We start from the raw sequence: 26,015 nt of genomic DNA on the forward strand, positions 1-26,015 counted from the left end.
ATCTTAGTCTGAGGCTAAAATTGCCCTCTCAGCGTTTCCAGATGCGCACCTCCAACTGTATCATTTTCTGTCTGAGTAGCTTGTGGCGTTTCTCTCAGATGGTGGACTATTGATTATGATGAAGAATTAGTTATGGTCCCTTGAGCTTTTAACTTAAACATCAAATTTCACTGATCACACCTTGGGAGAAACTATACCAAGACTTTCCTCTCAAATTCAAATTAGTCCTGGCGAAAAAGTCAATTAGTAGAGATAATTTCTATGTACTTGCAAATTCTTAGCAAGCTGAATTGATGGTTTCGGAACTCCATAACCCAAAGAAACTCTTTGGGAAATTCACAAAATAAGGGAGAATGACAGGGACCCCAAAGAAAAGACTTCCTATCCAGCCCATCTAACCTGGGAACTACTATCCCTGAGGACTATTCTGAATGGGCAAATCAATCTGGATAAGACTTTGAACTCGTCCTCTGCTTGCCACACACAGAGTAATCAATTACTAGTTTTAGATTTCAGCATTCAGTTAACAATTTTACAGTTGTCACAACTTGGAGCCAGATTCTTTTAGCTTAATTAAACCTTCCTTCTAACTAAAGGCTAAGGTGAAAATACCCAGTTTTCTAAATGGCAGTTAAAAACATTATAAGACAGGGTTAGCGGGGAAGCAATTTTCTTGATGTCTTTAATTTCTCTCATTTCGTACTCTAATAACATGCAAGTTTTGAAAAATTGTTTGACATAACTGATACAAAAGTTTAACAGATTGAAACTTGAAACAGACCCATCAGATGACATCAGTTTTGTTGAATGCATTTCCAAATTTCTTTAGACAGAGAATCAGCATGTCATCCCTAACATGTTAAAACAGCAACTTTTTAAAAGAGTGAGTTTACCAAGTGTAGAAGCTTACTGGCTTCTTACCTCATACTGCCTTGACCCATCTCACTTTCCTATTTTCATACAGCTGCTGGGGGCGGGGAAGGGCAGGGTCATCAGGAGGTACTGAAACTAGGTGGTACTAACATATTCTGAATGGGCTACAGGATGTCCAGCAGCAGGGATATTGCCAGCGGGACCCCCTGGGTAGCTGCCACCCCTGTCCTTTTTCCTTTGCCCAGGTCAGGGAGGGTGAATTTGAAGGGGACCTAAATTCCCTACCATTGTCCAACGTACTCTTATGGGGCCAAATAAACAAGACTGCCCATATGAGCCATCTCCAGTTAGAAGACCTGTACAGGAACTGAACTGGATTGACTTAACTAACTTAATAGGCTTTAAAAAAAATAAAATCTAAGCTGAAGTTCAGTCTTTCCCATATCAGTCCTATTCAGTAAATTCCACTGACTCCCATAATTGATTCTAGTGCGTATCCCTGCCCACCCCTTTCTATTGCAAGATAAAGTCCAGGATGGTGGGGACTGTTTACTTCTGTAACAAAAAACAAAACAATACCAGAAGACTCCATAAGGAATTCTATGCCAGAGGGTTGGGGTCCTCCCCCTCCCACAACAATCCCACATTCATCCCTGCTCTGGTCATCCTTGTGCCCCAGGACCAATGTTCCTTGCTGGGGTGAAAAGGGAAATAGTGGGATCTCCAAGGGGATGGATTTCAGTAGCTTCAATAAATAACAACCAAATTTCTTTTGTGATTTTATATCCTTCATTCTGACAAAGGACCATGACATCAAGGAGGTGATACCATGACATGCAGGGGAATTGTATTTAAGTGAAGGAGGCTGTGCCAAGTCACCAGCTTCACTTTCTCCTCTCAGTGGAGCCATCTGTGTCCAGTGGTCAGATCAGGAGCATTGGAAATGGTTGAGGATGCAGTGGGAGACCTTGGTCTTTAGCAGGTCTCAGTTTGACTGAGGCAGTACCCATTCAGTGATTAATAAGACATGAGGCAGAAAATGGCCTCTTTATGTAGTAAAACAAATAAATGAAAATTAATTTAAAAAAAAGAAACCTAGACTGAGAGGGCAATGTGAAGGTTTATATAAGTAAATACAGAAGTTTATAACATGAACTGTAACATATGCTCTGGGACCAAGTGTCCTAATGTCCCAGCTTCAGCTCCTCATTAGGACTGTCTTCCAGGGAGAGAGATCTCTTGGGAAATAAGAACAAGACACAGGGAAAGGTGCCTTCAGTGTTAGGATTAGGGTATGGAAGGTCAGGAATGGAGAAGGGCCAAGATGGTAAATGAGTTCAGTTTAGAGGAGAGTTCAGTGGGGGTGGGCAGGTCTAGACCCAGGCTGCAGAGAAGAATTGGGGGGGGGGGGGTGAAGGGGGAGGGAGTCGGGGAGGGGAATGGCTGGAAGAACCAGGAGGGATGTAAGCTGGGCATATCCTTGTGGGGAAGATGAGTAGTGTGTGTGAGGCGGGGAGAGCTAGAAGACCAGGAGATTCTGCTGAGGAGGTCTGGAGTCCCAGAGAAAGGCAAGAGAGGGATGAAGGGAGGGAGGTGGCAGAGAAATGGGGGAGAAGTTTGGAAGCCTGGGAGGAAGGCAGAGAAGGGGAGGGGTCATTGTGGTGGGTGGAGGGCAGGGCAGGGCAGGGCTCTTGTAATTAGGAAGATCTACCCAGAGCAGATTGGCTGGAAACAGAAACATTAGGAGATAGATCTTTCTGCCTACACCCCTGGAGCTGAAATCTCTGTTTTCTTTCCTCTGAGCTGAGCACTCTCTGCCTTCTGAGAACAAGCTCTGCACACGTAGGGGCCAGGTACTTCTGGACAAAAACCCATTCCTGCACCCCACTTCTTCTGGCTTCCCTTTCTTTGGGCCTCATCTTACCATTCTGACCTCTTGCTGAGTGTCCTCCAGGCTTGCTAGGAGCAGGCCTCCCTCCAAGCCCTGTCTCTGGAAGTTGGCCCTGCTTCTTGTCCAGGCTTCCTGTCAGATCCCAAAGGTCCTGGGTGCCATCCCCAGTTTTACGCTTGGGTTCCAGCCTCCCAATCTTCATCTCTCCCATAGTATCAGGTGGAGGCAGAGCTCTGGGTCTGGGGTCAGTGAGGTACTGACTGGTCTCATCTGGGGCCCCAGCCCCTTCTGCCCTGGCACTTAGAGACCCTCATCCCAGGTAAGTGCAGTCCATGCACAGACCTGACCAGCATCAGCAAACCTGGAATCCAAGAGAGCCAAGGAAGCTTTATCCATTCCTACTGAGGTTGTCCTCTGCAGTCTTGTCAGGAGAAAAGAAATTGTCCTCCTGCCTCAGCCCACATAAACCTCCCCAGGTCCCTGTGAATCCCTCCCATTTCCTATTTTTTAAGAAGTGTTTAGAAAGTGACTACTGATAATCACTCTAAGTTAGCCATTAATTTTAGCTTGGGCAGGGACCTACTGTTGTCCAACTTATGGCCTTCAGAGTGCACTGGGTTAAAGGTTTTGAGAATGACAAAGAAGGGAGGGAGGGAGGAAGAAAGGGAGGAAGGAGGGAAGGTAGACAGCAAGGAAGGTGGGAGGGAATGGAAAGAGGAAGGAAAGGAGGAAGAGGGAAGAAAGAAAGGACATCTAGCCAGTAAACCCCAAAATAAGGGAGAGGATGAGCTGGGTTATCCTTAGAGAAGGCCAAGGTCTCCCATTGCATCCTGGGCCATCTCCAGTCAAACTGATGAATATCTGATCACTGGACCCAGATGGCTCAGGAAGAGAAAGTGAGGCTGGTGACCTTGCACAATCCCCCCTCCCTCACAACCAAGTCAAGTGCAAGTCATGTCATGATTTCTCTGATGTCATGGTCTTTGAAAATGAAGGATGAACAACACAGCAACAATGCAAGAAGGTGGCTCCTGTGTGCTAAGCACTGTGCTAACCTACTGGGGATGCAAAGGAAAGTTGAAACAATAACAGTCCCTGCCTTCAAGGAGCTCAAAGTCCATTGGAGAGAGAACGTGTCAGCATTTGTCTCCAAACAAGCTCTCTACGCTATGGATGGGAGGCACCCTAAGAGGGAAGGTTCTAGCTGTGTCAGGGTCCAGGCAAAAGTTGTTTTCAGGTGAGATGTTACCTGAAGGAAGGAAGGAAGGAAGGAAGCCAGGAGACACAGGTGAGGGGGAGGACATTCTCAGCATGAGACACAGACATTGGGAAGGCACAGGGTCAGGGGATGGAGGGTCTTGGTCCAATACCAGCCAGGATGCCTGCGTCCTTGGGTCAGAGGGGAGAAGAGGACTAAGGTGTAAGAAGAGTTGAAAGAGTTAAGAGGCTGGTCCTGTGGTGTCTGCTGTGTGGCACAGGACATATAAATATGTCATGAGAAATATAAATATTTCTTTTAGAAAGTTCTTACACCAGTCCAAAGAAAGCTGTACTTCTTTGATTAGACAGGTAGCTAATCATCACTCGCGAAGTCCTTTGTTCCCTTAGAACAACTGGACAGAAAGTGCATCTTTGAGTTTTCTCCAAGAGATTGAGGGAAGGGAGGTGACACTGAGGACACTGCTGTCTGAAAGCCTCAGTGATAAGGGGAATCTGAGCACCAAGGGTGTGAGTGTGCTTCCCAAGATGGCCACAGAGCAGCAGTCAGGGGCTAAGGGTTGGGCTCTCCATTAAGGAGAGCAGGGTCTTTGGGGTAGGGGGGTGGGTTCTAGAAGGCTGAGTGAAGCAGGTTGTTGTGTTCATCCTTCCTTTTTGAAGACCATGGCATCAAAGAAATGATGACATGACTTGCACTTGACTTTGTTTTGGGTGAGGGAGGGCTGTGCAAGGTCACATCTCCTCTCTCCTTCCTTTCCTGTCATTCTCAAAACGTTTAACCCAGTGCACTCTGAAGGCCGCAAGTTGGACAATAGGTCCCTGCCCAAACTAGTTAATGGCTGGCTTAGAGTGACCATAAATTGTAACAGTTTCTCTATCCCTCCCAGTGTGATTTATTATTATTTTGTTGCTGTTCACTAAAAAGGCCATTCCCTGACTACTTCTTAAAAGAGGACTATGTACTCAGTGGGTGTTTTCTCCCTCTCAGTGAGTACCTGAAAAGGCCAAGTCAAGTGGGAGTCATGTCATCGTTTCTCTGTCATGGTCTTCCTTGAAAACAAAGGATGAAAACAACCACCACCACCACCTACATAATTATCAATCTTTAATCTCTATTAAGGGGCTGCTTCACTAAGAATCTAGCCCTCTTCTATTGGCATTATAATAACACTCACCACTTTGACTCAAAGTACTTGAATTCTTTCCAAGCAGACTTGTTCTGTACTCTGATGTTTCAGGGTTCCCAGTAACCCTAAACCATGTCATGTGTCAGTTGTTAGGTATAACTGAATGTCCTTTCCACAGAAAATAACACAAAAACTTCTTGTACAAGCCAGTGGGAGGTGAATACTGGCTACCTGGAAATCAGCATCTCTACTACTTTTTTTGTTCTGAAAATGCCTCTTCCTCTTGTTGTTTATCCTTCATTCTTGAAGAGGACTATGACATCAAGATGATGACCAGACTTGCAGCTGACTTTGATTTGAGTGAGAGAGGGTTGTGCAAGGTCTCCAGGTCCACTTTCTCCTCCAGTCATCTGGGTCGAGTGGCCTGATATTCATCAGGATGACTGGAGATGGCCCAGGATGCAATGTGGGACCCTGGCCATTTTAGGCTAAGGTCTTATCAGATTTTCACTTTGAGTGATACACCCATTCAATGAAGAGGCCTCTTTAAGTAGTTACTCTAGAGATGGCCTCTTTTAATAAAATTTTAAAAAAACCTGGAAGAAGAATCTCAGGGCTCCTGGGTAAAAGAGAAACAGTTAAGATCTAGTATTTACATTCACACTGTGGAGAGAGGAGAAGTGAGACAACTGCCAGATCAGATCTAATTCACAAAGGATGGGGATAAGGGCCATAAACCCACGCTTTTCATTGATGTCTTCAGACTCACAGCTTTTGTCAGTTCCCTAAGCAATTGAAAATTCCTCTCTATTTCTCTGTCTGATGCACACAAATACACTAAAATATGAAGAATAAAATATATGAGAATATGTGATCAAGGGGTGGAATTTAGTGAACACTGGAATGCTGACCAATGGGAGGAAGGTGGAAAATTTGAATTGAAATTAGGGCATTTAAGCCTAGCAACTGTCTGAAAAAAATGTGCTCTCCATTTGGGAGGGACCCATTCACTAAGAATGTAAAATAATTGGAGAGGATTCTAGTAAGATGGCACAGTAGGTCAGAAAATTCCAAGCTCTCAAGGTTTTCCCCCACAAGGGGGAAATAGCACCTTAGGGCTAACAAAGTACAGGTGGAGATAAATAAGAATGGGGCACAACCAGGGTCTTCCTGGAATAATTTAAGAAGATGAGAAGAAAAATCCCTGGACTAGGTTTGTTGGCTGTGAAGAGTAAACACCTCCAGGATAGGGTCCTGTTTAACAAGTCATTTTAAACAACCAGCAGCAAGTCCTAGGAATTAATTGGTTTGAGAGGCTGCCTTGGCCCCAGTAACAGAAATTTTCATTCCTGGGATAGTGAAGGGAGTTGGGCATTTGAGCCCCAGAAGATTGAGGGAACCTCTGCTGATAAGGAAGGCCAAACCCAGCAATGCTGATAAGATCAGTGGGGTGAGAAGTATAGAGGACACACTCCAAGAGTGCAGAAGGGCCCTGGCTGTGGGCACTTACAGGAGGTTGGAGGTTCATCTTTGGCTCCAGGCAGGCGGGCAGAAACTGAAGATCTGAGGCAAGAGGCACCATTTCCCATACTCCAGATCTAGGAGTGATTACAAAAATTAAGCTATCACCACAAAAAATGCACAGGCAAAGGAGAAAGAATCCAACCATACAAAGCTGCTACAGGAATAGAGACGACCAAGGTTCATCCTCAGAGGATGATATTGAAGTAAAGAAATCACCAAAGAATAACGTCAAATGGTCATCTGCCCAAAAAGAATTCTTAGAAGATCTTAAAAGAGAGTTTAAAAACGAAGTGAGAGACAGAGGAAAAAACTAAAGAAAAAAATAAGAATAATCCAAGAAAAACAAGGTCATAAAAGGAAAGTAAACCAATTAGAAAAAGAAATCCAGAATCTTAAGGAAGAAAATGACACCTTCAAAATTAGAACTGGGCAAAGTGATGTCAGGAGAATTATAAGAGATCAAGAAATAATTAAACAAAATATGAATAATGAAAAAGAGAAAAAAGTAAAACATAAAAACAGATTTGCTGAATAGATAAATAGGAGAAAATATAATAAGGCTAACTGAAACTTATGACAAAAAAAAAAAGAATCCTGATACAATAATACCAGAAATAATTAGAGGAAATTGTCCTGAAGCATTAGAACAAGGGGACAAAGTAGAAATAGAAAAAAATTCACTGCTAACCACTTAAGAGATCCTATGAGAAAAACTCATAGGAATTTCACAAATTCCAAAACCCCCAAAGATAAAATATTAAAATAGCATCAAGATGAAAACAATTTAAATATGGTGGTGCCACAATTAGACTTGCACAAGTCCGAGCAGCAGGACATTAAAGGACTGCACATCTTGGAACATGATATATCAAAAAAAAAAAAAGAACTGGGGTTCTGGACAAAAATATCATACCCTGCAAGATTAAGTATTATCCTGAATGGAAAAAAAATGGACATTTGATAAATTCTCAGACTTACAAGACTTTCTTTTCTAAAAATTCTGAACTTAATAGAAGATTTGACATATACAACCTAAGAGAAATATAAGGTACATACCAAAGAATGATTATAAGGGATCCATAAAGACAGACTGTTTATTTTTATATATATGTAATGTATGTCTAAGATTCTTATCAATTGGGAAGCTGATAAGATTGGAGAAAACCTGATTAGATATGAATTTAAAAAGTGAAACCATTTAGGAAGAGCTAAAAAGAGTATTTTATACAAATGAGGTTTAAGAGGAAGAAATGATACAGAAGACTTGGATGGGGGATGAGGGCTAATAGTTCTGGTAATCTACTTTTATTGGGAATGGTTTAAGAGGAAATAGTACACATACATACACACATATACACACACACACACACATTTGGAAGAGTATAAAAGTCTTCAAAATTCAGAAAAAATAAAATGGTAGGGTCATAGGGAAGGGAGAGAGGCCAAGGGAGGGATCTATAGAGGGAAAGGGAATAGGTAAAAGGGGTGTTTAGATTTATGTGAATGGGAGGATAGGGGAGGGAATCCATGGAGGGGCCAGGCGAGTAATAGGAGGGCAACCTAGTGGGAAGAAGTAAAATACAGGAGGTAGGAGGGATAAGAAAGCAAAGATATCCACAAATACAAAAAACAAAGATCAGGAGTAGAATATATTTTGGAAACTGTAAGTCTCTATATACGTATATATCTATAGCTATAAACATGTCTAAACTTGATTGCAGGCTCCTGGAAGGTTAGGGGGAGGGAAAAAGGAACACAATTTTAAAAATGCACAGCAGAGAACCAAAGAACTCACAAGGAAGCAAAGAAAAGATGGACAATTTTCAACACAAGGATTATTTATTTATCATACCGGCTTTCTTGAAATGAAAATTTTGTACATAACTCAATCCTCTCTTGTGTTCTGTTAGGCCCATGACATGCTTTTTTTTTTTCTTAACATTGTATTTAAGTTCCCATATTTAAGTTTGATATGTTTTTGGTTATTTTTTTCTAGTCTGTATTTGTATTCTGGCATTTGGGCCTAAAATAAAATTTACAATAAAGTAAAAAAAGAATGCAAAATAATTAACCAAACAAAATGAGAACTTTCCTGGTTTCACAACAAATATTGTTCTGTGTAAAGTAAGCATGGTTCTCATAGTGTGTGTCTATGTGTGTATATGTATGTATGTATTATGTATGTATATACATATATATATTCCTTCTTTTGCCTTCATTTTCACCCCCAAACTTTCCTTCTCCTTTCTAATTCAGCTAACAAAAATCAAGATCAATACAAACTCTGCTCCAGGACCTGGTTGATGGGCGTCAAACTGTGCTCTAACACCCCAGTGCCCAAGTAAATTTTAATGAAGATACTAATTGACAATGATAAGTAACTGTGGGGAGAAAAGCAGAGAAAAATCCTCTGAAGAAGTTTCTGTGTGTGAGGTTCCTTTGGCCTTCTTACTTAACTTCTGAAAAGATCTCCTCAGGCCTGCTGACAGTGTTCAGAGATTCTGTGAGAGGGCCTGTGCCAGCCAAAGTAATGAAACTTATGCATTAAATTTTAAAGAAGTGAGTTTCATCTGCCATCATTTAGAAAATCATGAAATTTTATCTGTTAATAATTAGCAAATAGTGAAGTTACATTTTTGAACCAATTATTCACTAGATGTAAACTAGTGCTCGCTGTATTTGTGTAAGCCTCCAGAATGTAGTATTCATGCTGATTGTCCACCTTACCCAACATTCCACCAGCTTGCCTCCCCAACATTTCCTGTGGTAGTTGCTCCGTTCTACTTAGTGGATTAAAGCTTTCTAATTCCTATTGGCAATCTGTCCTCTAAATCCCACCTACAAGTGGCCAGATGTACTGCCCTTTCCTCTGGCCTCCCTGCAGACAAGACCCAAGACCAAGGGAAAGGTTGAAAACCTATCAAATACATATTTGGATATAATTGAGAACATATGTGCATGTGATGAATTTTGTCTCCAATGACTGTATTGAATGAATGGAAAGGTTAATGAATACTGCCATGAATCTGAACCAATTCTGTTGAACATTATTGTCACATAAATACAATAACTACACACTGCCATAATATGTAATGAATGAAGTTCCTAGGGTTTCTCCCCAGTATGAATTCTCTGATGTTTAGCAAGACTGATGCTCTGTGTAAAAGCCTTTCCACATTGATTACATCTATAAGGCTTCTCTCCAGTGTGAATTCTCTGATGTGTAGTGAGATGACAGCGCATTGTGAAAGTGTTTCCACACTGATTACATCTATAAGGCTTCTCTCCAGTATGGATTCTTCGATGGCCAGCAAGATTAGACCTCTGTGTAAAAGTCTTTGCACACAGATTACATTGGAAAGATTTCTCTCCAGTATGGATTCTCTGATGTGTAGTGAGTTGGGAGCTCACTCTGAAAGCCTTTCCACATTCATTACATCTATAAGGTTTCTCTCCAGTGTGGATTCTCTGATGTGTAGTGAGTTGGGAGCTCACTCTGAAAGCCTTTCTGCATTGATGACATCTATAAGGTTTCTCTCCAGTGTGGATTTTCTGATGTGCAGCAAGACTGAAGCTCTGGGTGAAAGCCTTTCCACAATGATTACATCTATAAGGTTTCTCTCCAGAATGGACTTTTTGATGTGTGGCAAGATGGCCCTTCTGCGTAAAAGCCTTTCCACATTGATTACATCTATAAGGCTTCTCTCCAGTATGGATTCTGTGATGTGTGGTAAGACTGAAGCTCTGGGTGAAAGCCTTTCCACAGTGATTACATCTATAAGGTTTCTCTCCAGAATGGACTTTTTGATGTGCAGCAAGATGGCCCATCTGTGTAAAAGTCTTTCCACACTGATTACATCTATAAGGCTTCTCTCCAGTATGGATTCTCTGATGTGCAATAAGCAAGGAGTTCTGCGTGAAAGCCTTTCCACACTGGTTACATTGATAAGGATTTTCTCCACTGTGGATTCTCTGGTGTGCAATAAGCAAGTAGTTCTGCATGAAAGCCTTCCCACATTGATTACATCTATAAGGTTTCTCTCCAGTGTGGAGTTTTTGATGTGTAGCAAGATGGCCCTTCTGTGTGAAAGTCTTTCCACAATGATTACATTCATAAGGCTTCTCTCCAGTGTGGATTCTCTGATGTGCAATAAGCAAGGAGTTCTGTGTAAAAGCCTTCCCACATTGGTTACATTGATAAGGATTCTTTCCACTATGGATTCTCTGATGTACAATAAGCAAGTAGTTCTGTGTGAAAGCCTTTCCACATTGATGACATCTATAAGGTTTCTCTCCAGTGTGGAGCTTTTGATGTGTAGCAAGATGGCCCTTCCGTGTGAAAGTCTTTCCACATTGATTACATCTATAAGGCTTCTCTCCAGTGTGGATTCTCTGATGTGTAATAAGGAAGGAGTTCTGTGTGAAAGCCTTTCCACATTGGTTACATTGATAAGGATTCTTTCCAGTGTGGATTCTCTGATGTGCAATAAGCAAGTAGTTCTGTGTGAAAGCCTTTCCACACTGATTACATCTATAAGGTTTCTCTCCAGTGTGGAGTTTTTGATGTGTAGCAAGATGGCCCTTCTGTGTGAAAGCCTTTCCACATTGATTACATTCATAAGGCTTCTCTCCAGTGTGGATTCTCCAATGTGTAATAAGCAAGGAGTTCTGTGTGAAAGCTTTTCCACACTGGTTACATTGATAAGGATTCTCTCCACTGTGGATTCTCTGATGTGCAATAAGCAAGTAGTTCTGTGTGAAAGCCTTTCCACACTGATTACATCTATAAGGTTTCTCTCCAGTGTGGAGTTTTTGATGTGTGACAAGATGACCCTTCTGTGTGAAAGTCCTTCCACATTGATTACATTCATAAGGCTTTTCTCCAGTGTGGATTCTCTGATGTGTAATAAGCAAGGAGTTCTGTGTGAAAGCCTTTCCACACTGATTACATCTATAAGGTTTCTTTACAGTGTGGATTTTTTGATGTGGAGCAAGATGGTCCCTGTGTGTGAAAATCTTTCCACATTGATTATATCCATAAGGTTGTACTCTAGTATGGATTCTCTTCCCATGGGACTGAAAAAGCTTTCCCTCCTCAGAAAGGCATTTGCTGTAATCACTATCTAGAACACAGTAATTCCCTGAGGTCATTTTCTTACAGTAATGTGGCATGGAAGACTCTCTGAATTTCTTTGCAATTTCAAATTCACAGTCACACTTCGGATTTCTATCTACTTTGAGAATAAAGTCACGAATGTCACTCCAACTGAAGTCCCTCAGACCATCACTCATGAATCTTTGCTGGTCATGCTCTTCCAAAAAAATTCCCAGCTTTCTAGTTATTTCATTTGCTTCAAAACTGGTCTCTACAACCAAAGAAAACGATCAGACACATGAACAGGAAAAAGATATACACAAATAAATAAATGTAATAGCAATGGTTACTGAATATGTTAACAGCTCATGACCCCATCACCAACAAAAATGCAAAAGAATTTCATGGATGTACTCTTGGAGCAAATATTGGCATTATATAGACTGTCACTTTAAGGAGAAGAAACAGACAGGATGTGAGGGTGACAAAGGTGATGTGCACCATTAGAGCCTAAACATTCACATTCAAAAAATGCAGCAGCCCCATGGAAACGTCACCACCAGAAGATTTAATGGCAATAGCTAAAAGTGACTCTTTATGGGAGAACACTTTCTAGCTAACCTGGAAGAGAAGGCTGAGCCAAAACATAGTTTATAACATTCCAGCATGGAAGGAGTGGTCATCTTTCAGGGACTTATCGTATAATACCATATAAACTCATCTGGGCTCTCAGAACACAAGTAAAAATCAAAATTAGTTTTGAGCAAAATGATGGGGAAATTCAGAAGGTAGTAAATAAAAAATTAGAACTTGACAGGCCTACCAGTATGTTACTTCATCCATCTCTAAGAAAGCTGTATTTAACTGCTGCAAAAGTTAAAGGCAAGCAAAGCTTTGAGAGATTCAGCATTCTTGGCCAAATAAGAAGGCAAAAGGAATTTAGTTTTATGCTGACTGTAACAATCCAAAGCACTTTTATCATGCCCTAAAGGCAGTGTGAATTGTCCTTCATTCTCAAAGAGGATCATGCCATCAGGAAGATGATGTCATAACTTGTATTTGAGTGAAGGAGAGCTGTGCAAAGTCACCAACCTCACTTTATTCTTCTGAGCTTTCTGGGTTCAGTGGCCAGATACAGATTAATTATCTTAATTAACTGTAGATGGTCAAAGATGTAGTGGGACACCTTGTTTTTTTTAAGCCAAGATCTTTTCAATTTCTCAGTCTGACTGAGGAAATGCAGATTCAGTGATTAGGCCTGTTTAAGAAGTAAATCAAGGGATGGTACCTTCAATAAAAAAAACAAATCAAACTTTGATGGGAAGACCTTCAAGTCACTGGCCTGAGGAGAAACCATTGCTATTTACATTCACTCTCAGTCATAAGTTGCCTCCCCCCACCAAAAAAAAACATAGAGTGGTGTTTGGGCAGACTTATTGTTGGCCAATAAATGACAGTCAGAGTGAACTGGGTTTAAGGTTGTGTGGTTATGGGTTGTCCTTTGTTCTGGAAGAGGACCATGACATCAGGAAGATGATGCCAGGACTTGCAGTTGAATTGGATTTAAGAGCTGGAAGGATGTGCCATGTCACCAGTCTGAGCAGGCTAACTTTCTCCTCCAGAGCCATCTGGGTCCAGATAGAGATCAGGAAAACTGGAGATGGCCAAGTGCCCTAAAGGCTGTATATGAGCCAAAGCCCTATCCACCTATGGTGCACCTCAACTACTCAGGGCTGATGGAACCACATGGATCAGTGACAAGGACATGATTCTGGAGAGCTGGGCTGAACATTTCCACAGCATTCCTAAGCGGTCATCTTTAAACTCTGTTGAAGCTACAGACCACGTACTTCAGGTTGTACTCCATTCTTCTCAAGCTATTACCCAACTAATGGGCAGTCTCACAATTTACAGTTCTTGTTAACAAAAAGAGAGCTACTATAAGCATTTTAAAACGGCCAATTTTTTTTTTCTGTTTTCCTTAATTGCTTTGCACAACAGACCTAAGGACAGTATTACTGGAGCAATGGGTAGACAGAATTTAACATCTCTTGGGGCATAATTACAGCTTGTTCTGCAAAATAGATGGATCAGGTTACAATTCTGCCAAGAATGACTGATTGTGCCAGATTTTTAATATCCCCTCCAACATTTGTCCCTTCCCCCATCTATCTTTGTAGCCTGACAGGTATAAGAAGATATCTCAAGATTGTTTTAATTAGCATTTTTGTAATAAATAATGATTTTGAGAATTTTTCTCATATGACTGTAACTAGTTGTGATTTCTTCAGTCAGAAACTGCCTGTTCCTAGCCCTTGACCATTTAGAATTGGAGAATGACTCTTATTTTTTTTGATTTGACCAAGTTCTTTATATATTTTGAGGTATAAGACCTTTGTGAGTAACTGTCCATAAATCTCCCCCCCACACACCCCCAAAATTTTCTTGTTTTCTTCTGATCTTGGCTACATTGGTTTTGGTTGTACTTAAACCTCTGTAATTTAATGTAACTGAAAAATATTCATTTTGCACCTCACCATGCTATCTCGTTTATTCATAGTTTACCTCTCCCTAAGTCTGAATAGTAAGATGTGCCATAATGATCTTTAAATTTCCTGTATCTTCCTTTATATCTGGATTATGTATACATTTAGACCTTATTTTGGTAAGTGGAGTATGATATTCATCTCTGTCCAATTTCTGACAGATTACTTTCTTCCCAATTTTCACCAAATCAGGGATACTTATCACAAAAATTTATCTTGACATTTTTCAAACACAAAGTTAATAATCTATTCTACTCAACTACCTTTCTGTCTCCTAGGCAGCACCAGGCACTTACAAAAAATGTTATCAATATTTTTTAAAATTTCTCTGTTTTTAACTCATGGAATAAAATAAGCATTTTTGTTAACATGATATAATAAAAAAATAGATCATTGTACATGAAGTAGCAAATCAATTATGTAAAACATCCTGTTCCAATAATAAAGTTATCATGTAAATTTCTTTCTTTTTATTTCATTTCCCTCCTTCCTTTCCACTAGAGATGGCTACCATCAGATACAAACATGTACACCTATGTAAAATCATTCCAAACGTACTTCTATTCATCAGTTCTTTCTCTTTAACATTCTCTTAATAACAAGAGAATAACATTCCCTTGGTACTACTTTCTGTCTTCAATATTTTGTTTAAGTCTTTCCATGTTTCTTCTAAAATCATCAAGGTTATCATTTCTTGTAGCACAGTATTACTTCATCACAAATATCTACTACAACTTGGTCAGTCATTCCCCAGTTGAAGGGTAACCAGGTCATTGCCAAGACAAAAAGAGCTGCTATAAATATTTGAGAATATATAGGTTCTTTACCTTTTTCCCTAATCATCTATGTAAATACAGACCCAGCAGGGGTATTGCTGGGTCACAGGATATAGGCAGTTTAATCACATTTTGGGCATAATTCCAGATTACTCTGCAAAATGGTTAAGTTCACAATTCCACCAACAATTAATTAGTATCCCAAATCCTCTCCAACATTTATCAGTGTCCCTTTCAATCATTTTAGCCAATTTGGTAGGTATAAAATGATAACTTAAGAATTCCTTTAATTTATATTTCTCTACTCAATACTGATTTAGAGTATTTTTTTCATATGACTATAAATTATTTGAATTTCTCCATTAGAAAACTGCTTGTTCAAACACTTTGACCATTTATCAATTAGGGAATGACTTAAATCTTATAGATTTTACCAAAATCTTTGTATATTTTATATATTTGAGATATGAAAACATTTTCTGAGAAACCTTACCTAAAATTCTCCCCTCACCTCATTTTTCTACTTGCCTTCTGATCTTGGTTACACTGCTCTTATGTGTACAAAACATTTTTAATTTAATGTAATCAAATATCCATGTCACATCTCATTCTTTTTCAGTTCTTGTTTATTCATAAATTGTTCACCTGTCCAATAAGGCTGATAGGTAACATGTTCCATGATCTTCAAATTTCCTTACAATATCTCTCTTTCAATTTAGATCATGTATCTATCCATTTTGACTTTATCATGATAAACTCTAAAATGTTAGTGTGTGCCCAATTTCTGTCACACTTCTTTCCAGCTTTCCCAACAATTTTCCCTAAATAATGAATTCTTGCTCCAAAATCTTGTCTTTACACTTCTCAAATAGATGGTAACTATTTATTTTCTACTGTATGCAAATTGTACATCTGCTGTGCTCCACTGAACTATTTTTCTAGAGTTTTGATAATTACTGCCTTATAATACAGTTGAAGATCAAGTTCTGCCAAATTTCTTTCCTTCACATTATTTTTTCTTCTTTTCATAGTTTTGACCTTTTGTTCTTTCAAATGAGTTTTTTTTATTATCATTATTTTCTAACTCAGTAAAATAAGGTTTTGGTGATTTCACTGGGAAGGAACTGAAGGTATGAATTAATTTAGAGCAGGGGTGGGGAAGCTATGGTCTTCTAGGTATTTGGGTAAATTTGACTGCATACAAATTTTATACAATAAATCCTTTCATTAAGGAGATTTGTTTTGTGAAGTTTGGATCAGTGAAAGGGCTGCACTTGAGGACCCCAGGGCCACATTGGGCCTTAAGGTCACAGATTACCTCCTCTTGCTCTAGAATTACTGTAATTAAGGTATCTTTTACTTTGCTAATATAATTAATTGTTTCAACTAATTTTTTAATTGAGTCTTCAGGATTTTCCATGGATTTCATCATATCATCTGCAAAGAGATATTTTTATTATCTCATTGCCTCATCTCATTCCTTCTGTTTCTTTTTTTTTTCTTATTTATATTCTAGGATTTTCAATATACTATTGAATAATATTGGTGACAATGGCCATCCTCAGTGATCATTGGAACTTACTGGGAGAGCTGCTAACTTCTCCAAATTATAAGTAACTCTTGCTGACAGTTATAGGTGAGTTTTTAAAATCAATTTAAGGAAAAATCCATTTCCCCTAAACTTTCAAGTGTTTCTAATAGAAATGAACATTTTCTTTGATCAAAAGCTTATTCTTCAGCTATTGATATATTCATGATTCTTGTTAATGATGTAACAGATCATGTGTATAATTTTCCTTAGGTAAAACCATTCCTGCCTTCCCTGTATAAATTCCATTTGGTCACAATGTAGAATCTTTGCATCTGGCATCTGTAGACATTAATGGAATTGCTCTATAATGATCTTTTTTATTCTTCCAGATTTGACTATTAATATCATATTTGTTTCATGAAATGATTTGGTAGTTTCCTTTCTTTACCATTTTTCCAAATCATTTATTTAGTACCTGAATTACTTGACCTTTAAAGGTTTGATTGGATAGAATTCCCTTGCAAATCCTTCTGCTCTGTTGCTTAAATCTTAGGAAGCTCATTTGTGATCAGTTCAATTTCTTTTTCTAGAACAAGATGATTTAGATATTTTATTCTTTTCCTGTTAATTCCATGAGAATAAAGTTGCAGCATGAGCAGCTATCCCCTCTCATCTGCTCCCTCTGTCTTACTTCTTCCCTTTAGAACTTGTTAGTATGTACTAACTTCTCCATTTTACCTGTACCTAGCCAACTTTATTTTTTAGAATCAACCCATCATACTCAACACAGATTAAATTTTTCTTTCAAACTCCCCAAGGAATGATGGCATTATTAAAGTTACTGATAACATTTTCACATGTAAAAAGTAAACAGTTTGACCTTGCCGAGAGCCTTATAATGGATCTCTAAAGTTTATCTTATGTTTCTCCTGGATTTTCCACGTCCAATAAGCCACTGAGTTCTGCTCTTCTACTCAAATACCTGAATGTCTTTTACTTCATTAAATGTCCTTTTTTTTTTTCCATTCAGGATTACACTCAGCTGTGCTGTATTTTTGGTTACTAGTCCAGCTCCCTGGCTCTATGAAATACAACATGCCCAGCCCTATAGTCTTTTAATGTAGAAAATCTATTCTTGTGTTATCTTGATTCTAGCTCCACAGTATTGACGTTGTGATTTTCTTGTTGCTTCTAGCATTTTCTATTTAACTTGGGAGCTCTGAAACTTGGCTCTAATGTGCCTGTAAGTTTTCATTTTGGTATCTCTTTCAGGGGGTGAATGGTGAATTTTTTCCTATTTTTACTTTATTTCTTATTCTATAACTTGAGGTCAATTTTCCTTCATAATGTCTTGAAATACTGTACCTAGATTCTTTTTTTTATCATACCTTTCAGGTAGTGTAAGAATCCTTACATTGTATCTCCTTAAAGTATTCTCAATAGCTTTTGTTTTTCTAATGAGGTGTGTCATATTTCCTTCTACTTTTTCATTGTTTTGGGTTTTAGTATTTCTGGGTATCTTATAATATCATTAATTAATCATGCCCAATTACAATTTTTAAGAAGCTATTTTGTTTCTCAACTTTTTGGATCTGTTTTTCTAATTGGTTGATTTTTTTCAAAATTTTGATTTTCTGTACTGCTTAGTTTTTCCCTTATTTTGTCCTCAGTCCCTCATTAAATTCTCAGAATGGTGGTGCCTTTTTAAGTTCTTCCAAGAACTCTTTTTGGCCTTGTGACCATTTGAAATTTCTCTTTGAAGTAGGAGTGCTGTTTTTCATATTTCACTTTCTTCCAGTGAGAATGAATTCAGATCTTAATCTCCCGTACCTGACTGATGGCAAGTAATTTAACTTGAAAATGCTGAAAGCCATGTATGAAGTATAGAGAACTGGTGTACACAGATGACTATGTACTCAAGGCAGCTTCTGAGGCTGAGATGTAAGAGTATGAATCCATTCTCTGCCACTTGTTCCTCATCTTGTACTGACAACACCAAGAAAAGAAAGAAAATATCCTCACCCAGGGACAGCTGGTTCTGGATATTCTCCAGCATGACCTCCTTGTATAGCTCTTTCTGAGACTGGTCCAAGAGCCACCACTCCTCCTCAGTGAAGTCCACAACCACATCCTTGAATGTCACCAGCTCCTAAATCATCAGAAGTCACATGATTAAGAGCTCAAAGAGAGACTCAACAATTCATCTAGCCCAACCCTCCTCAACTTGGAAGAGGAAAATGCAGCCCAGGGAAGGGCTTTGCCTACAACTCATGTAACCTTTATGACTGTCAGAGCCAATACTTGAGACTAGTCATTAAGAGCCCAATTAATTATTAAGAAAAGCATTTTCTATCTGAAATGAGAATCATAAAAGCTGGAAAAATCTCTTTCTATACAATGCTTAAGCCCAATGGAATTAGGAAAAAGGCAAGTACTCCATCAGTAAGGTACGTGGAGGAGGTCTGAGGAGTCAAAGCTGGAATTCACCTGAGCTCTCCCCCAAACCCTTCAAATACCTGTAGAAAGTGACTCTGAACAAATTCTAGAGCAGCACCCACAAAGAGACAGAGTGAAGCAGATGTCCAGCCCAAGACAACATGGAAGATCAACTGGAAGAGTCTGTTGTACTGGGCTAAGAGAGGAGAGCAGTCTATCCTAGGCCACACCAGCACAAAACTGGCCTCGGGAAAGCTGGAACAGGCCTTGGTTACCTGCATCACTGGGAGCAGTTTCTTGACTTATCAGCCTACAGATTCCAGAGGTGAGTAGAAGGTCAGCAGAAGGGGTATATGGGAACTGGGTCAGAGAGAAGTGCAATCCAGTACAGGCTGTCCAGTACACTTGGTAGGAGCAGGCCTTGGGAGTGATTGAATCAGCTGTGGCAGCAGCAACAGTGGCTACTCCTGAAGTTATCAGCCCACAGATGGAATGTTTGAAAGTCACATTTTTCAGCTTCCAAGAGCCAAGATGATGGAGTAAGCAATAAGATGCTCTCACCCTCCCTGACTGAACATGAAAAGCCCAGAGAATATTGCCCCAGGAAAGATCGTGGAATAGTGGAGCCAGCAGAAAGATGAGGTGCAGCAGGCTTTTTGTACCATAGACTAGGGGGATTAATGGGAAATATCCCTCCTGCTGTGGCTGAAGAGAACCAAAAAAGGATGGGAAGTGTCCCAGTAGCCAGTGGCAAGCCCTCCTCAGGGAAACAGGGAAGAGATCCTAAGCCCCAGGATTGTGGAACAGGTAAGTGCCAACACCAGGCACACACCAGCCACTACCAGCAGCTCAAGCTTAGCACCAGGTAAACTATCAGATCACTAGAGTTTGCAACTACCAGCACCTGAGACCCCAGCACACAAAACCTGTAACCAGGCCCCTAGTCCCTGACAGAAGAAGCCTGGGACAGTGCCCCCTATGCCACAAAAGCAGAGATGAACTTACAAAGCCAGAAAAAGGCAAACAACATGAACAAAAAGCAACAAGAAAAGCAATGACAATAAATAAAGAAATATCATGGTGACAGGGAAGATCAAAACACAAATTCAGGAGAGGACAACATTGACAATACACCTAAATCTGAAACCTTAAAGGAGAGTATGTACTGATCTCAAGACCAAAAAGCATTTTTGAAACAGCTTAGGAAGGATTTCAAAAGTCAATAACTGAATGATTCCATTTACAATACATCTGACAAAATGGAAGGAAAATACACTGAAGAAAACAACCCCTTCAAAAAGAGAATTGGCCAAATGAAAGAAAAGGAGGTACTTAAAAGCTAGCTGGAGAAAACAACTCATTAAAAATTAGACTTGGGCAAGTGAGAGCTAATGGCTCTATGAGACATCAAGAATCAGTTAGCCAAAAAATTAATAGAAGAAAATGTAAAATACCTCCTTGGAGAAACAACAGACCTGGAAAACAGATCCAGAAGAGATAAATTAAGAATTGCTGGTCTACCTAAAAGTCATGATAAAAAAAAAAGGCCTGGACAGCATCTTTCAAGAAATGATCAAGGAGAACTGTCCTGTGGTCTGAGAAGTAGAAGGTAAAATCATCATCAAAAGAATGCATCAATCGCTTCCTGAAGGAGATCCCAGGCTGAAAACCACAAAGAATATTGTACCCAAATTCCAGAATTAACAGGTCAAGTAGAAAACACTGCAAGCAGCCATAAAGAAACAATTCAAATATCATGAATACACAGTTAGGACGTAGCACCTTCTACATTAAAAGATAACAGGAATTGCAATATGGTATTCCATCAGTCGAAAGAGCTTGAATTGCAACCAAGAATCAACTACCCAGCAAAAATGAGCACAGTTGTTCAGGGGAGGAATTTGCAAATTCAATGAAATAGACAACTTCCAGACTTTCCTGGTGAAATGACCAAAGCTCAATGGAAAATATAACATTCAAATACAAAACTGAAGAGAGGTATGCAAAGATAAACAGAGAAGTAAAAGAAAACATGTTTTCAAATGAGGACAAACTGCATCCTCCCATGGAAAGATGATACATAAAACTCGAGAACTGTATCTTTACTAAAGAGTTTTAATGGGAGAAGAGGAAAGGAAAGAGATAAAAAAAGAAGGGTAAATAACATCACACAATGAGGCAGGAGTATCTATTACAGTGGAGAGAAAGAAGAGTGATGAACATTGTTTGAACCATATTCTGATCAGATATGGCTCAAGGAGGGAATAACATACTCAGGTATAGAAATCTAACTTATCATATAGGCAGTAAGAGAGGAAAGGGGAAAGAGAAGGGAAGTGGGGAAAAAGTTAGGGAAGAAATAGTAAAGGAAAAGGGAAAGAAATGAGAAGGGGACTGATAGAAGGGAGGAGATTGATGTGGGTGTTGGTTAAAAGCAAAACTCTACTGAGAAGAAAAGAGAAAGAAAAGTATAACGATGGAGAGTATAACAAAGAAAATATAATAACAAACGTATAATAGCATGGAGAGAAAGACTCAGAAAGTAATCAAAACTGCGAATGTGAATGAGATGAACTCTCCCACAAAATGGAAGGGGAAATAGAATCAATTAAAAACCATAATCCCACAATATGTTGTTTGTAAGGAACACATTTGAAACAGAGGGATATAAATATTTTTGTACATATGGGTCCTTTCCCCATTATTATGGTATCTTTGGGATGATGTCTCTAAGGTATCTCATACAAGGTTGGCTAACATGACAAAACAGGAACATGATGTTGGACGTGTGGGAAAGTTGGAACACTAATTCATTGTTGGTGTAGTTGTGAGCTGATCCAAGCATTCTGGAGGGCAATTTGGAACTATGCCCAAAGGGCTATGAAAATGTGCATGCCTTTTGAATCAGTAATACTGCACATCCTGGGCTATATGCCAAAAATATCATACAAGTGGGAAAAGGAACCAAAATGTAAAAAAATATTTATAGCAGCTCTTTTTGTGGGGGCCAAGAACTGCAAATTAAGGGGATGTCCCTCAATTGGGAAATGGCTGAACAAGTTGTGGTATATGAATGCAATGTAATAATATGTTTTATAAGAAATGATGAGTAGACACACTTTAAAAATCCTGAGAAGACTTATATGAACTGATGCTTAGGGAAGTGAGCTCAACAAGTGAGAACACAGGACCCAGAAAGAGCCAACAGTATGGGATGACTGATTTTGATAGACTTAGCTATTCTCAGAAATGTAAGGACCTAAAACAATTTCAAAGGATTCATGAGGGTAAATGCTATCCACATCCAGAGAAGAAAATATGGAGTCTGAATGCAGATTGTAGCATACTGTTAGCTCTTTGTTTTTCTTTCTTAAGGTTTCTCCCATTGGTTCTAATTCTTCTATGCAACATGACTAATGTGAAAATGTGTATAATAGGAATGTATGTGTAAAGTCATACCCTTTTGCATGTCATCTTGAGGAAGGAGGGGCAGATAATTTAAAACTTATGGAAGTGTATACAAAAACAAAAATTAATAAATTTTAAAAAAGAAACAGAGGGATACACGCAGGGTAAAGGTGAAAGGCTGGAACAGAATATATTGTACTTCAGCTGAAGCAAAAAAAAACAAAACAGCAGGGGTAGCACTCCTAATCTCAAAGAAAGTAAAAGCAAAAATAGATAAGTAAGGAAACTCTATCCCATTAAAGGGCACCATAGACAATGAAGAAATATTACTAAATATATATGCATCAAGTGGTAATAGCATCCAGATTCTTAGAGAAGTGAAGCAAGTTACAGGAGTAAGTAGAAAGCAAAAATCTACTAGTGAGGCACCTTAACATCCCCCACTCAGAAGTACATGAATCTAACCATAAAATAAACAGGAAAAGAAGTTAAAGAGGTGACTAGAATTGGAAAAGTTAGATAAGGTAGATTTCCAGAGAAAATTCAATGGGGATACAATGGAATATACTTTTCCTCAGCAGTGCATCACACCTACACAAAAACTCACCATGTACTAGGGCACAAAAACCTAACAGTTCAATGCAGAAAGTCAGAAATAAGAAATGCATCTTTTTCAGGTCATGATGGAATAAAAATTACAATAATAAAGGGTCATGGAAAGAGACTAAAAATTAATTGGAAACTAAATCATCTAATGCTAAAAAATGAGTGGGTCAAACAACAAATCATAAAAACACTCAATAACTTCATACAAAACAATGACAAAAATGAGACAACACCAGAACTTAAGTGATACAGTGAAAGTGCTTCTTAGGAGAAGTTTTATATCTCTAAATACTTACATGAGTAAAATGGAAAAGAAGGTCAATGAATTGGGCATGCAACTAAAAAAGCTAGAAAAAGAACACATTACAAATCTCCAGTTGAAAACCAAATTGGAAATACTAAAAATCAAAGGACAGATTAATAAAATTAAAAGAAAACTATTAAAAAAACAAATAAACAAATTTATTAAAAATAAATAAATTATGACAAAAACCATAAAATACATAAAACTTTGGTTAATTTGATTAAAAAAGCAGAAAGAAAACCTAATTTCCAGTATCAAAAATGAAAAGGGTGAATTTACCACCAATGGAGAGGAAAATAAAGAAATTGCCTTATTAGTGTCAACTTACCTGTCTCCATCTAAAGAAGAAAAATCTACCTTTAGAATGGGAATTCACCAGTACAATTTTGATACAATTTGGATCACAGCCCACAGAGTGCAGTCCAGCCTTGCCTGTTCAGCATGGACAGGACCAGAGCAGGCTTCAGGGTGACACTGTAAGCAGCTGCGGTTCCCAGATTCCTCAACCCACAAATGCCAAAGGCAGCTTCACAGGTCAATGAGAAACCACTTTCACCTGGGTGAGAAGGGAGCAGGGTCTTCCCCTTGCCTCAGCTCCAGGTGGCAGCAGCATCTGCTTTTGGAATCCTGGCCTAAAGACATGATCTGGACATCAGCCCTGAGTGGCAGTCCTGGGGTGAGGAGGAATACTGGCTGGTGCTAGTTCTGGAGAGGGAATTCTACTCGCAGATCCTGGGCAGAAAATTTGTGGTTGCTCTCAGGCCAGAGCTCATGGCAAGAAAGGAGTAAACTCCTCTCCCTTGATTGTGCCACCCTGGAGGAACTGAGAACTTACTGGTCTCCAGAGTTTGTACCCTCCTCATGACAAAGAACTCAAAAGTCAAGTTACTGCCTGGGAAAATGCTCACAAAAGGGAAATAAGACTATAGAAGGCTACTTTCTTGGTGAACAGGTATTTTCTTCCATCCTTTCAGATGAGGAAGAACAATGCATACCATCAGAGGAAGACATAAAAGTCAAGGCTTCTGCATCCAAAACCTCGAAAATAAATATGCAATGGTCTCAGGCCATGGAATAGTTCAAAAAGGATTTTGAAAACCAAGTAAGAGAGGTGGAGGAAAAATTGGGAAGGGAAATGAGTGATGCAAAAAAAATCATGAAAAGTAGGTTAACAGCTTGCTAAAGGAGACCCAAAAAAATGCTTAAGGAAATAATACCTTTAAAAATAGACTAACCCAAATGGCAAAAGAGGTCCAAAAAGTCAATGAGGAGAAAAATGCTTTAAAAAGTGGAATTAGCCAAATGGACAAGGAGTTTCAAAAGCTCACTGAAGAAAATAATTCTTTAAAAAGTAGAATGGAGCAGATAGGAGCTAATGACTTTATGTGAAATCAAGAAAATACAAAACAAAACCAAAAGAATGACAAAATAGAAGACAATGTGAAATATCTCATTGGAAAAACAACTGACCTGCAAAACAGATCCAGGAGAGACAATTTAAAAATTATGGGACTACCTGAAAAACATGATTAAAAAAAGAGCCTAGACATCATCTTTCATGAAATTATCAAGGAAAACTGCCCTGATATTCTAGAACCAGAGCATGAAATAAATATTAAAAGAATCCACCAATCACCTCCTGAAGGAGATCTGAGAAGAGAAACTCCTAGCAATATTGTAGCCAAATTCAGAGTTCTCAGGTCAAGGAGAAAATACTGTAAGCAGCTAGAAAGAAACAAGTATTGTGTAAATGCAATCAGGATAACATGAGATCTAGCAGCTTCTACGTTAAGGGATCAAAGGGCTTGGAATATGATATTCCAAAAGTCAAAGGAACTCAGATTAAAACCAGGAATCACCTACCCAGCAAAACTGAGCAAAAGACTTTAGGGGGAAAATGGTCATTCAATGAAATAGAAGACTTCCAATTATTCTTGATGAAAAGACCAGAGCTGAACAGAAAATGTGACTTTCAAACACAAAAATCAAGAGAAGCATGAAAAGGTAAACAGGAAAGAGAAATCATACAGGACTTACTAAAGTTGAACTGTTTGTATTTTCTACATAGAAAGATAATATTTGTTACTCTTCAAACTTTTCTTGATATTTGAGTAGCTGGAGGGATTACACACACACACAGAGGGCACAGGGTAAGTTGAATAGGAAGGGATGATATCTAAAAAATAAAATTAAGGGGTGAGAGATGAATATATTGGGAGGAGAAAGGGAAAAATGGAATGGGGCAAATTATCTCTCAAAAAAGAGGCAGGAAAAAGTTTTTCAATGGAGGGGAAAAGGGGGGAGGGTGAGAGGGAAAAAGTGAAGCTTACTCTCATCACATTTGGTTTAAGGAGGGAATAACACGCACACTCAATTTGGTATGGTATGGAAAGTAGGGGAGAAGGCGATAAGTGGGGTGGGGGATGATAGAAGGGAGGGCAAATGGTATGAGGGAGTAATTAGAAGTAAACACTTTTGGGGAGAGATAAGATCTAAAGAGAGAACAGAATAAATAGGGAGCAGAATAGGATGGAGGGAAGTACAGTTAGTCTTTCATAACATGACTATTATGGAAGTTTTTACAAAACTACACATATATAGCCTATATTGAATTGCTTGTCTTCTCATTGGGGATGGATGGGGAGGGAGGAAGGGAGAGAAGTTGGAACTCAAAAGTTGT

The 26,015-nt window shown here is 39.0% G+C and overlaps 1 protein-coding gene across 3 annotated transcripts in view; it reads right to left on the reverse strand.

Moving 5' to 3' along the window:
• Positions 1-8,450: 8,450 nt before the first annotated feature.
• The window catches only part of LOC140508339 (uncharacterized), a 42,499-nt gene continuing 24,934 nt past the window's right edge, over positions 8,451-26,015 (reverse strand). For all 3 annotated transcript variants that reach the window (XM_072616179.1, XM_072616177.1, XM_072616178.1), the window contains 2 exons: positions 18,604-18,730; positions 8,451-11,999 (listed from right to left, as the gene is read on the reverse strand). In XM_072616179.1, the coding sequence (XP_072472280.1) occupies positions 9,739-11,999; positions 18,604-18,730 (2,388 nt within the window). In that variant the 3' untranslated portion in view covers positions 8,451-9,738. The remainder of the gene's footprint in view (positions 12,000-18,603; positions 18,731-26,015) is intronic.

This window comes from Notamacropus eugenii, chromosome 5 (assembly GCF_028372415.1).
Source record: "Notamacropus eugenii isolate mMacEug1 chromosome 5, mMacEug1.pri_v2, whole genome shotgun sequence".
In the NCBI taxonomy this organism is placed as follows: domain Eukaryota; kingdom Metazoa; phylum Chordata; class Mammalia; order Diprotodontia; family Macropodidae; genus Notamacropus; species Notamacropus eugenii.